Here is a 13,175-nt window from a genome sequence, read left to right as displayed (position 1 = left end):
ATTTTGTTTTAAAAAGCAGCTGTAAAGAAACAGCATATTATTCTGACTCATATTGTGCAAATAACCGGGAAAAGACAATTACACATAAAAGAGAACTTGGTTAGTGAGACACGTATCTGCAACTAGGAAGGGCATTAGGGAACACTGCACAAATTCATCCTGAGATCCAGGTACAGTGTTTATATACACTTCATATGACAGATACAGTGTTTATATACACTTCATGTGATTCAACAAAATCCAACCAAAAGCCTTTCAGTCAGTATTCAAAATTTTAATTCTAAGTATCACTTGCTTTTACTTTTTAGCACACTGGTGATGACACATGATGTGTCCAAACCATGCTCCACAACCAAAGAGTTTCAGCTCACACTGTGTTTAATTGTCAAGATCCCCAATTCAGTCTCACATGATGGTGTTCCTTTTCCATAAATCTGCCTTGGGCCAACCCTGACAACCCTGTTGTTATACCAGGTCAACTGTATTGCTGACATTTGACAAACAAGTAAACTAATACCTTCTCCTGGCAGCAAATGTTTCAGAAAAAGTATAAGCTTCTCATTAAAAAATTGTTCCCCTTGCACCCACATTTGCTAAAGAAGCTAGTGTTTCTTCTTAACATATTGCCACTAAAATCTTTATTATTATGGGCTTCTAGAAACTTAACAGCCAGAGGCTGATCCTGCAAGCACAGCTGGGCATACAGTTTGGCAGCATAAACAAAGCCATTGTCTTTGTATGATCAGATCCCATCCAGCACAATAACATGGCAATTATATACGCAGGTGAATCCATTCATTTGTAAGGCAAGAGATGGCATAAAACATCTTCCAAAAGATAAGGAGAAAACATTCACAGCATTTTAATGCTGAAGAGCCATGTCTGACAAACGTGTCTTCTCTAATCTGTTTTCATCTTTTAACAAGGAATTCTTGTCATTTTACCAGGAGTACCGATTCAAAAAACCTGCTCAGAAAACTGACCCACTCCCTTAACAACAATAAAAAGCTCCAAAGCAGAGTCTCTCAAATAAATGCAAAGAAAACAAAATATTAACAGATAGAACAAGCTTATTACTGTCTTTGCAGACATTAAAATTATAACCACAAGGCTTAATAACTTTATGCTACCTTCTTCTAAAAGCTGTGATAGAAACACTGACTGTGACAAAGAAAAACAAAGGTTGCACAAGAGGAAGATTGTGAAAAAGAACTCCTGATAAAAAGCAGCAAAAGGGGTACCTGAATATGTGAACATATGTGAGTCACCTGATCCAGACACCATACGAAAAGAATTATCTGTTGAGTTTGCTGCACCACTAATATCTTTCAAAAGCCCTGGTATTTGGAGAGGGACTGCAGTAAGGAATGTCATCTTTTATTTTTTGCTTTTTTAAGATGAATGTCTGCCTTCTCCCTTAGGCTGTGGTCCTACTTTATGTTTCTTCAGGCACAGCAGCACACATGTAAGCAGTTTTATTGAATCAAGGAAACTTTATGCAGTCGAACTCATTTGCTGCCTTTGGGACACCGTCTTTAGAGAGCAAACTGCAAACTAATGGGATGGGTATCATCTTCCTTCCTCTATTCCATAACAACCAGGACAGCAAGCCTCCAGCCCTGCAGTGGATCTGTGCAGGGCTACTCCCAGAACACGTGGAAATGCCCAAGCCCGTGCCTGTTGGAGGATAATGAAACAGTGGTAATAGTACGCTGCTAAGAACACAGGAACCTCAATTCTGCAAACACTTCCACATGTGATTAATTCTGAATGAACGCTACCTAATTGGATTCCAGATAATAGTGTCTGAAGAAATCCTCACAGAAATACAAATTTACACTGGCTCAGATGGAAACAGTGACATCTGGGCTGAAAACCAACTAGCAACTAATTAGTTTAAGAAAAAGATGACAAAAGATGCCACTACAGTAGGGCATAGTGCCTGGCATGAGATGCCTTGCTTAGGTGTATTCCTTGCCAGGATCTCCCTCACTTAACACCTTCTTCCATGTTCTGGAAGAGGCATCTGGGACGGCAAGCTGGGAACCTTTGCAAATATTAAGACAAAGATAGTCTCTTATGCTTATATGTATGTATGTATAAAGATGCAGTCACTTCACTACACCCAGTGATGGTAAAACCAATATGACAACTGACTCACAGAGTCCCGGGTCTGTGAGAAATACGAGCTGCAAGGAAACCGAAATTTAGTTTGCAAAAGGAAAAAGCTAACACATCTGGGAAAAAGGATTGGCAACGTAAGAGAGAGAAAGCTGGAAGCAGCAATACTACAGGAAGCCAATAGTGGACCACAAGTTACGTTTGAACAACCAATGTGCTGCAAAGGTCAAGGCAATATGCAGAAATCCCCATATGCAAACACACATCCTGCCAGAGAGCTGGCAGACAACCCTCACGTGGTGCGACCGCGCCCAGGAAAATTATTTCGGCCCTGTGCAGGACATCGCTGTACAGGCTGGTAACGAGTTGAAGGAAGCTAAAGAAAAATACACAGGTATTTATGTCAATGCACACACCAAAAAGCAATCAATGGGGCCGGAGGGATTGATCTACATACAGTGATGAATAATAAATTATATCCCAAAGAAGGAAAGCAAGCCATGCATGGACCGCCTCACTTCTGCTATGGGGTGCAAATGACACCCCTCCATGCCTGCTGGCTCTGGAGCCCCCCTCAGCCATTGTGCTTGGGTGGTCTCTGCAGAAGCAATAGGAAAGAGAAAGGCAAAACTCGAGAGGGGGAAGGACACAAACCTCCTTTTGAGGCAGTGCTCTGCTTTCTGGCATCATCACATTGCTTTGTGAGGATAGCCAACCCACAGGACATGCTAGTCTAAACGTCACTCCATCAGTGCCTTCCTCCCTTCTCCCCCACCCCACAGCTACTGCAACGGGAAGATACTGATATGTGCCATAGAAAAGGTGACCTGTAAGTACCCTACATCTAAAGTTTTCCCAAAGGATATGTGGAGGAGGAGCTGGAGGAACTGCCTCCTAGTTACCAAGCAATAGGTTAGGGACTAGGGTAGCAGCCAGGAACAGAGACCTGAATTCTTGTTTTCTTCATGTGGAGCAGATTCCAGATGAGAAAGATATCCCATCCTCCAGGAATTAAAAGAAGGGGTTCACAGTATCGCTTTCATGGAGGCTTTGTAAAATGTAAGAGCCAAAGAAAAACTATCAAAACTGAGCTGCTTGTATCCAACGACTTGCTATGCAAAATGCTTAAACATATCAAGAGAAGAACAGCAACTCCAGAATTGTTCTTTGCAACTACAGCATTTGCTCCTCTATCTGTACTTTCCTGCTTCTCCCACCTGGATTTCATATCCAGACTGATGCTACATATCTCTGTAAGGTCACTCCCTACGTTATTATGAAATTTCATTATGTACTTATATTTAGTACATTTAGTAATCCAGTCTGATACAGGATTGATTCCCAGAAACGGCTTGCATTATTGTGCAATTGTGTCTCGAGCTCTCCCAGACTTAAAGTTTCTTCTACTCCTCGCCTCAGTGTGGTTTTACTTTCTGTGTTGTAAGTGGCTCCACAGGTAGGTGCTTTCCAAGCCCAAGGAGTACAAAGTTACTGACTTTAAAGGCTGACATACTGTTTCCTAGTTGACATCGGTGACACCACAGTGATACCTGTATGGTCCCTACAGTCTGAAATTTTTCCTTCCTCCCTGGCCCTACCTACTCTGCTGTGTGTAGGATGCTTTGTTAACTGATGGTCTTAAAGAAATTCTTTGGTGTATGATGTTCCTTGCCCTGTTTTTCCTCTTTTGTTACATGATGTCTTATATTCAAGCAGCCAAACTAGAGCTGGCAAACAGCCTCTCTCTAGGTTTTTTACACATTGCTGCAAGGCAAAATAAACAGTTGTTTCCAGTTTGCATTTTTGGGGCTACAGATGTATGCTAATTATCCTTTCAGTTTGCTAATGGAAAACTGAAAGAGATTTAAATGTACTTTTGTAAGGCAGAGACCAAAGTCTATGGACACCTGTCCTTTCTAACAATGGGCTCTGTGCTACCCAGAGTACAGTCGTCTTCCTCTCTTTATGTTGACTCTGACGGCATTTTCAGATTTCAGCAGGGCGTTACAAAAGGCCAGGAGCCAGAGACTGAATCCCTCCGAAATTCAAGAACATTATGTGCCTTTCTGGAGCAGCAATGATGCCAAGGATAATATTTAGGTTGACCTGAGACCATCTAAAGGATGGGGAACTTCAGAACGGGGCAATAGGAACTACATCATAACATGGGAAGTTCATTAAGATTGGCTTAAGATGCTGTAGTATTTACTCAGATTTCTTACCTTCCTTTTGCTTTCTAGAACTAAAAACCAATATAAATAAACAAATAAACAAAACCAATCCCAAAGCCAGGCCTCATATACCTTTCGGGTAAAAGTATTTTCAAGACTGTCATGCCAAATAGTCTGAGTAGAAGAAAGGAAAACTGGAAATGAATCTGCAGTTTATTTCCAATTTCTCTATCTGGCTGTTACACAAATGAACGAAACAATCTCAGATGTGCAAAGTCAGTAATACAGAGAACTTCCCAAGAAGAGGAAGCAAGGATCTCTTTCCTTCTTTAAGTGTTAGAAGCTTTACCTCATGATACTCACTTGTTTGCCAAATATTTCTTGGAATCTTTCAAGTAACTGTTCATTCTAGTTGCTCCTATTGTGCTTCAGCCAAACTACCGGGCCCTTCTCTGTTGATGTTGCCTCTACTGGAGTCCGGAGTGAAGTGGTATGCTACCATGGCAATGTGCTACACCTATGTTTTAAGGATCTGTCTTTTCTATGGGAGTATGTATACCTATGCCCAGAATAGGTATGTGTATACACACAAATACCTATCCATGGTATGTAGAGATCAGAGAATCAGATGACACAGGGGACGACTTGAATAGTACCAAGGCACCTAAAGATACAGAGAAGTACTGATGTTCAGCTAATTCCTAACACCTTTAAAAAGCTGGCTCCATAACCTCCTCCTGCCTGCTCCATACAGGTTACCTTCCCGTGTTTGTTGCTATATTTATCACTCGAATTACAGTATTACTGAGAGGCCTCAGGCAGACTCATTCTCCCTTATGCCTCTCAAGCACACAGTGGAAAGGTCTTTACTGCTCAGACATCACCATTTCTAACAGTTAAAATGTCCAAGCTCTCTACATTGTCATCACTTTTCCAGCATTATCAGGAAATCCTTTCATCTTTCCTCAAATGACAATTGTATATACTTACTGTCAGCAATCACTTGCTTACAAGATTTTTATTACCCTAAATGCAGGAAGACTCGTTAATGCATTATTATGAATGGGAAATCAGGAAATGAAGAGTTAAAACTGAAAACTCAGCCTTCGTTTTGCTGTCTACACTTACAAAAAATTCATTCCAGTTGGGGGTCCTAAAAGGTTCTTTACACAGTAATAAAAAGAAGAGCTCTGTCAATTAATGTAAAACATTTCTCATAACTTTTTGCAGTAAGAACATACAGATGGACTTGACAGGCTATAGATTTCACTGAAAGGGGCATCCTTCCTCCAAACAAAACATTTATTCAATGATTTCCATGAGATTTGTTGGTGAAAATTATTCAGTGGCTTCAAAACGACGAGGAAAGGTATCTAACAAAAAGCCTGTACAGTATGGCTATGAAAAACTTCAATTGTTTTTTGCTTCAAAACTTCTGAGACAACTGTCTTCATTCTGGGTTAGCTTCATTTGGACTTAAAATCATGACACTGCAGGAGAAAATGTATTCATCTATTGTCATTTACACAAAAAGATCAGACTTGCACATTTGGGGCTAGTTATTTAAACTAATTAAAGAAAAAAAACACCAGAGAGATTTAAAGAACTGAATTTTACAGAAGTTTTCCCAAATATCCCTGCCATGCTAACAACAAACATAGAACATCTTGGCCCCAAAATGATTTGTTTGCTAAACAAGAGCAACTGGAAAGGTTTTATGCTAAGCTATGGTTCAACTTTATGTATAAAAGCTACTCCATTTTACGCCACAATCCTCAGATGAAATCTGTTTTTAAGTCACACTTAAAGCAAAATGCAGGAGCATGGATAAAGACCATCAGCTGCTGAGGTTCCCCACTTTCCAAACACTAGGAGAATTCACACTTCACTCCTTGTTATTTTTGTTTTAGGAAATGAAGGAAACAGTACTCAATGAGCTGATGAAGTCACTGAAAAGGCACTCACACCTACTCTAAATATGACCAGATATCTGCAAATAAAAGTTTAAATGCTATCTAAGCAACATGTGTCAACCTGGTGCAGAAGGTTTAGAAAGCAAAAAACAATTCCATAAAGGATTCACTGCCTTACATGTGCTCTTTTCAGATGCACCACAGCAAAAGTCATGGGAATGCTGCCTGAAGAAGCCGTGACTTCACCATTAGTTCCTCGGTTAAGACAGACCTTTGCAGTGATCAGCAAACCATGTCTCATCTCAGAAAGGAACAAACAGAGACCTGCCATGAAAAGCTGCTTGCAGATCTCTGAGGAGTGATGTATGAGTGAGGTACATAATTAAAGAGAGAGAGAGACAGAAGAAGCTCTGAGTTGGAGAAGTCACAGGGGACTCGTATTTAGTAACACGGCAGAAGTGAGGTCATAAACCAGAGCAACCAAAAGGGGGAAAAGGAGAAGAGCACATGGTGAAGGACTGGACAGGTCCCAAATGGCCAAGGAGAAAAGCTCAAAAGACTGTAGACTGGGTTTTGGCAGAAAAACACAGAGAAAGATCTGTTGTCTATTTCTGATGGACCCTTTGAAGTTTTCTGGATCTAATCTGATTTTTGTCTGTCATTCTTTGCCAAAAAAGATAAACCCTGCCAGGGAAAACCTACCTTCCCATATCCTTACACTAATAAGAAAACAAATGGTCTGGTTTAAATATCAAACACTTAAAATGTAGAATCATTCTTCTATGATGTGTTTGAGAGTTTGATATTTCCAAGCTGTCATATTTGCAATTGTAACTGACCAAAGTTGTTCCTGGTTAAGTGTCTTGTATTTTACCAAACTATGTCAGAACATAGGCCTTGGTCCTACACTGAGAGCTTCACCACAATCAATCTCCTAGCTCCATCCATACTTCACTGAACTGGAAGAGAGAGGTTTATTTACTAAAATGCCTGCGTAGAGGTGTCCAAAATACATTCCAAAATACATTTAAATTTTTTTTTTTACTGAAAGTCTTCTGTAATTCTGTCACTCTGCAGTAGCAATTTCTTTTTATAGTCTCTAATATTACATTACACTACAATAGTACAGTATTATTAGCCTTATCTTTTTAGGCTCTAGTTTAACGAAGTCTTTAAGCATAAGCTTACCTTTAAGCCCTTCCCTTGGATTATTTTAGTTCATACTTTAAGGTGCCTTACGTTCATGCCTTGCTGGATGGGGAACATAATCAACAATACTGCACTCAGCTAAAAACTATCATGCAATCATTACATTTATGGTGCTCAGCCCGCCACAGACACTAGTTCCCATTAAAATGACAGCATTTACTATGTATTACTCTAAGCAATATACTGAAAATTCATACCCATTTACAACTCTAATACATTAAAGTGCCCCAAATACCATTTTGCCATTGCTATTGGCAGTTGCTTTTTAATAGTGATATTCACATATGAGGATTATCTGCTAACTAGCAAATTTGGAGTTCAAGTAGGTGTTCAGAGCAGCAATAAAGAAACTGGACAAGACAAACACGAGTCCAGAAAATAGGAAATTCACCTTCACAGAACAGTAAATACACCATAATAGTTAGTGTGGTACCCTCACTTCAAAGGCCGTGTTCTCCTCTCAACACAAAATGTTCTAAGCAGCTCTAAACATCCATGTGTTTTACACTACAATACAAAAGAGATCCTACCTGCTTGGATCTCTTCTGTATTGTCCCAAATGAACTTTAGCATCCCTACACAAACTACTTGTGTTTACCCAAATATACTTCTTGTCTCCGCAGCTGTATGATCCTAGATTTCTGTTCAATAATGGCATCAGCCATTTACTTGGGCACGCTCTTATTTTATTGAGGTCATTCCAGACTTTTTCCTCCACTCTCTACAGTTGCATTAACAGCTTCCTTCCTATTTTTAAATCAGCAGCTAATTTCAGCAACTAAGTGCTTATTGTTTCTTCAGGGTCACTCATAAAACAAACACCATTATTGATCTTTCTGAATCTACCACTAGTTTTTCCCTTTTATCTCATCTGAGTGACTATTCAAGGGGCAGTTTCTCAATAAACCAGGACATCTATTCTAGATAAACCAGGGTATCTGAAGAAAGAGATTTTTCTCTCTACATGTGCTAATCCAGCTCCTATCATGGCAGTAGCCAAGCGACTCATAAATGTTAGTGATTTTGTCTCCACAACTCCTTTTAAAAGGGAAAAGTGTTGTTAATTGTCTCTTACAAACAGGGAACTAAGACACAGCAGGATTTAGTGCTTCAAAGGCAAAGCCCACTCATGAAATGTAGAATGAATTGAATCCTTATTTCCTAGATTTTAACCACAACAGCATCTTCCCTCTATTTTTGCATGCACCCTGGATACACAATTACTTATTTGTTGGATCACAGCGACTGATGACCCAATCAGTTTGTTTTATTCTACATTTTTGATGAGCATCTGAAGACAACTGACATCACAGGCTAACATAAAAACCGTGTTAAACCAAACTGCTGCCAGTATTTTATCTACTGTTATTACTAAGCTTCAATACAATTCTTGGGGCCTAAATCCTAAATCTATTCATTGTCCTCCAGTTAAACTAAAGGAAATTTTGGCTTTGCCCAAGAAAATGTGATACCAAAATGCAAAGCGGCCCTTCCAGGTAATAAGACCTAAGTGACATCTTTCAGACACCAAGTATCCAAAACCAACTTTTGAAGAGAGTGGTTTTATTCACCAATTCTATTTCAACAGGGTATGTAAAGATAAAATTTACTGGTTATTACCATTTTGGCTACATGTGGCAAGTTTGGTCCTTTTCAAATTAATTCTAGACCAATCCACAAAGAAATTTTAAATGCAGTTTGATTGCTATAACACACCATCAATTATTAGACAAAATTTTTCAACGGTCCCTGGGTGTATCATCTCCACCTGGCCACTTTTTTCACATTTTCTCTCTCTTTACTCACAGTGATGTTAAGTCAGGCTTGCCAGTCTTGTCCTTGCTGATCGCTAGATCAACACGTCTCCAAAGAGAGGGGGTGGAAAGCTACTGGTCTAGGACCAGAGATTGCTGCCTACATGGGGTATGTCTGCAGTGTTGTGCCCCATGGAGCTGGCTGAGCCCACAAGCATTACACCTAATGAGAGACAAGAGTAATTGAGCTAGGAGCAGATCTGCACTACCGCAGCTGGACTGCTTCTGGGATCTGAGTTAGATTTTCTCTATGACACTACCCATGCACACAAAAATATACGGTTGACTCTGAGCCAGGTCGGTTATGTCTGTGTGTTTCATTAAAGGATAGGCAGAGTCCTTCCGTCCTGCTTTAACACTTCTCAGGTTTATTAAACACAGTTTAAGAAGTTTGTCCCTAGACAGGAAATTCATGCCAAAGGTCTCAGAGATGCAAAACACCATTTGGTAGGGGCAATAACACTGCCATTTAAATGTATCGTTACTCGTATTATTAAGCTAGTATATTAGCATGAAATATGTAAGTTTTTACATAAGAATACAAAGACCAAACACATTAATTGCATAATGAATAAAGAAGTAGGTAGCAAACACTCAAGGATCTAGAAACAAGCGAAACCCCTGGATAAAAGGCATTCAGTTAATCAGAGTATCTGAGTTGGATTCTCAACTGAAATACTTCCTTTTCTTATTTGTATATAACAATGTTTTCTGGAAAACAAAAGAAAGACTAGTGTCCTCACTAGGTTTTTACTTCACTTAAGGAAGCGTGCATCAGGCAAAACTTGGCAACCAAGATGAAGAAAAGTCCTAATGAAGATGGTATGAACTGTATTTTTCATGAGTAATACATTAGGTTTAGGCAGACATCAGCCTGACCGAACATGAAGTTGTATGTAACTGCCTCACATGTTACTGAGCACATTCTGTGCATCCTGACTCTCGGGTGAACTAAAACCCAGTACTAATGCTCCCCTAGCCCGACTGCTCTCTTCCTACCCAACCGTAGACGCTGGGCTCTCTAACAGTTTCCAACTCTGCTTGCTAAATCATGTTAAAACTAGAGACTACTTTGACTTCACTTGAACTTTACATCCTGTTAGTTTGCACAAAGGAAGTAAGTTATGTTAACAGCACACCTATTTTTTCCTAGTGAAGATGTACTCTGTTGGATATTATTGCCATTCAGATACCTATTTAGACACCCAGTCAAAGGCTATGACCAGCTGCATAGCATATAATGATTTTTTAAAGCAAAGAAAACGCCATTAAAACAAAAGGCCCAGTTCTGCTTCTGGGTAAACAAATGGGAGTTTTACAAAGGAAAGGGATTAACATGCTTCAACGTGGTAATGGTCTCAACTGTTCACATTAAAATTTTCACAGTAAATTAAACCATGACAGAGGTAGGAAAGAAGTCAATTTTCAGTGGCTCATGCTGTTCTGCTGACATAAATTGCCATTTTTTAGGTAGTATATCCACTAACCTGTATAATGATAGAATAATAAAACCGCAACCCAGTGTTGATTAAGTTTGGCCTTTTGCATGCTAATTTTACCTGCTCTGGCAAAATAACTGAATGAACCACCTTATTTACATGCTTCTAGATATTTAGCACCCTCTCACTAATCTTCCTTCACCAACCTTTGCTTAAGCCTGTGGTGTTGGCCCTCCCTCCTTGTCTAGTGTCTGCTGTTCAACACCACTTCTGCTTCCTCAGTTATACTCAGGACACCTTTCCACCACTTACACTCATCCTTTTCCAGGGCTCTCTTGTCAAGGGTAATGCTAAATGTCAGTCCACCTTTATCCTGCTCATCTATGTTTTCCTGCACGTCACATACAACACTTCATTATCTTCATGCTCTTTACAGTCTATAAAGACCAGTAACTTTCCTTGACTAGAAAATGATAGCATGAAGCACCACCCAATCGTCCCGGTAAGGTTGGAGAAGACAAGTAAATACAGACTCTCACTGGTTGATGCCTGCCAGTGAGTTCACGCAACACGTGTTACGCAGTGAGTTTACACAACAGTGGCCAAGAAGGAGGGAAGGGACAGGCCTTGTCGGTGTGCCATGGTACCAGATACCCCGGAGAAAGCTCTGCTCTGCATTATTGTAGCAGCACCAAAAATGGATGTTTAAATACAACGGGGCACTTATCTGACTGCCAAATGCCCACGATGCCTTTCCACCTCAGTTATATCATGGCAGCATAAAACAAAAAATGACAAAGGGACTATGGAAAGAAAGTCAACCCAGTAAGACAAAATAAAGCGGGAGGCCCAGCACCCAAACCGCCTGCGTCAGGAGGGGTGGTCGCCGAGCAGCATGGATGCCAGCACCCCGCACAGACCCCGCCGCACCTCAAAGCCAGGCCGCGCTTCACCTCACCCAACCTCTCCGCACCAAGCCATGGCTCCTGCTGCCACCGGCGCCCCAACCGCCGCGTCTCCTGGCACCCGCCACCCTGGGGACAACCGCAGCCTCACTCCGGGCCTTGGCCCCTTCCCCCCCCTCCCCACATGCCCCCTCTAGACCTGGCGCTGCCCCAGGCCGTGCCCCTTCCCCACACGGGTCCCCCAGGCCCGGCCCGAAGCCTTGTCCCCCTGCCCAGGCCCTGGGCCGCGCTGGGCCCGGGGGAGGCGGCCGCCCTCCCCTGCCCTGCCCTGCCCTGCCCTGCCCTGCCCCAGGCGCCGGCCGCGGGGGGAGGTGGGGGCCCCTCTGCCCCGCGGGGGAGCCGGGGGGCCGGGGCGAGGGAGGGCGTATAATAAACAGCATCGTTGTCACGCAGGCAGGGCTGCCGGCTCCCCAAGCCTCCTCCCCGCGATAACAACCCAGGTACAGCCCGCGCTCGCCCCCCTCCCTCCCTCCTCCTCCTCCTCCTCCTCCTCCTCCTCCCGGGGGGCCGGGGAGAAATCTGCAGATCAAAGAAAAGATGCACAATAATAACGGGGTGGGCGCGCACCGCGGCCCCCCGGCCGGCGGGCCCGGGGCCGGGGCCTCCGGCGGAGGCTGGCCGCGGCCCGGCCGCTGCCCGCCCGGCTGGAGGGGCGAGGGGGGCGGCGGCGCGGGGCCGGGGCCGGGCGCCCCCGCCGCGGTACTCACCCGGGCCGGCCAGTGCGGGTACCCCTTCATTTTGGCGAACACCAGGTCTCCAGCCTTGTATTCTCGGGGCCGCGGACGAGCCATCGGGAGCCGCCGCGGGAGCTGCCGTGTGTCCCCCCGCCCTCCCACACCCCTCGCCCCGCACACGCCGCCCCGGGGGCAGCCGGGCGAGCCCCCGCGGGGTGCGATGCGCCCGGGCACGGGGCGCAGCCGGGAGCGGGGCCGGGCCGCGGGCAATCCCCGATCTCTCCGGCGGCGGCGGCGGCGGCAGGAGGAGATGGGGTGTGTGTGTGTGTGTGTGTGTGTGTGTGAGTGTGAGTGTGTGTGTCTGTGTGTGAGTGTGTACGCGGGGGAGGGGGAGGCCTTGGACACAACCCCAGCAGCCCCCGGTACCAGGGAGCCGGCTGGCGGCGGGGCGCCTGGCCGGGCGGGGGCGGCCGGGGAGCCCTCACCCCGCGGCGGCGGGCGGGCGCGGCGCTGCCCGCGGCCCCCCCGTGCGAGCTGGCTACGCCGCCCGCGCCGCCCGCTCCATCCCCGCCGCAGCCGCCGCGGCCCCGGGAATATGGAGCCGTCTCCTCCGAATTACTCCTCGGGCAGCGACCGAAAACAGGATCTTCTTATCCCCCCCCCCGCCCGCGCCTCCCCCCCGCGCTTTCCCTTCCTGTTATTTTCTAGGTACACAGATCGGTTTCTATGAAAATAGGAGAGCAGAGAGCGGCTCCAGTCCCTCCCGGCCCGTCCTTCCCAGCTGAAGCATGACATGGTTCTTTATGCGCGCCCGACATGGAGGCTGGGCGACGAGGAGAAGCCGGCCGAGCTCGGCTGATTTTTGCAGC

General features: G+C 44.2%; 1 protein-coding gene across 1 annotated transcript in view; it reads right to left on the bottom strand.

Annotated features, from left to right (window-relative positions):
* Positions 1-12,811, bottom strand: part of HDGFL3 (HDGF like 3) — a 39,935-nt gene extending 27,124 nt beyond the window's left edge. Inside the window, exon 1 of the mRNA XM_074880850.1 lies at positions 12,340-12,811. Coding sequence (XP_074736951.1) covers positions 12,340-12,423 — 84 coding nt within the window. The 5' untranslated portion in view covers positions 12,424-12,811. The remainder of the gene's footprint in view (positions 1-12,339) is intronic.
* Between the last annotated feature and the right edge of the window lie 364 nt (positions 12,812-13,175).

The sequence above is a fragment of the Strix uralensis genome, chromosome 11 (assembly GCF_047716275.1).
Source record: "Strix uralensis isolate ZFMK-TIS-50842 chromosome 11, bStrUra1, whole genome shotgun sequence".
NCBI classification, from domain to species: domain Eukaryota; kingdom Metazoa; phylum Chordata; class Aves; order Strigiformes; family Strigidae; genus Strix; species Strix uralensis.
This window is presented reverse-complemented; position numbering and strand designations above follow the sequence as displayed.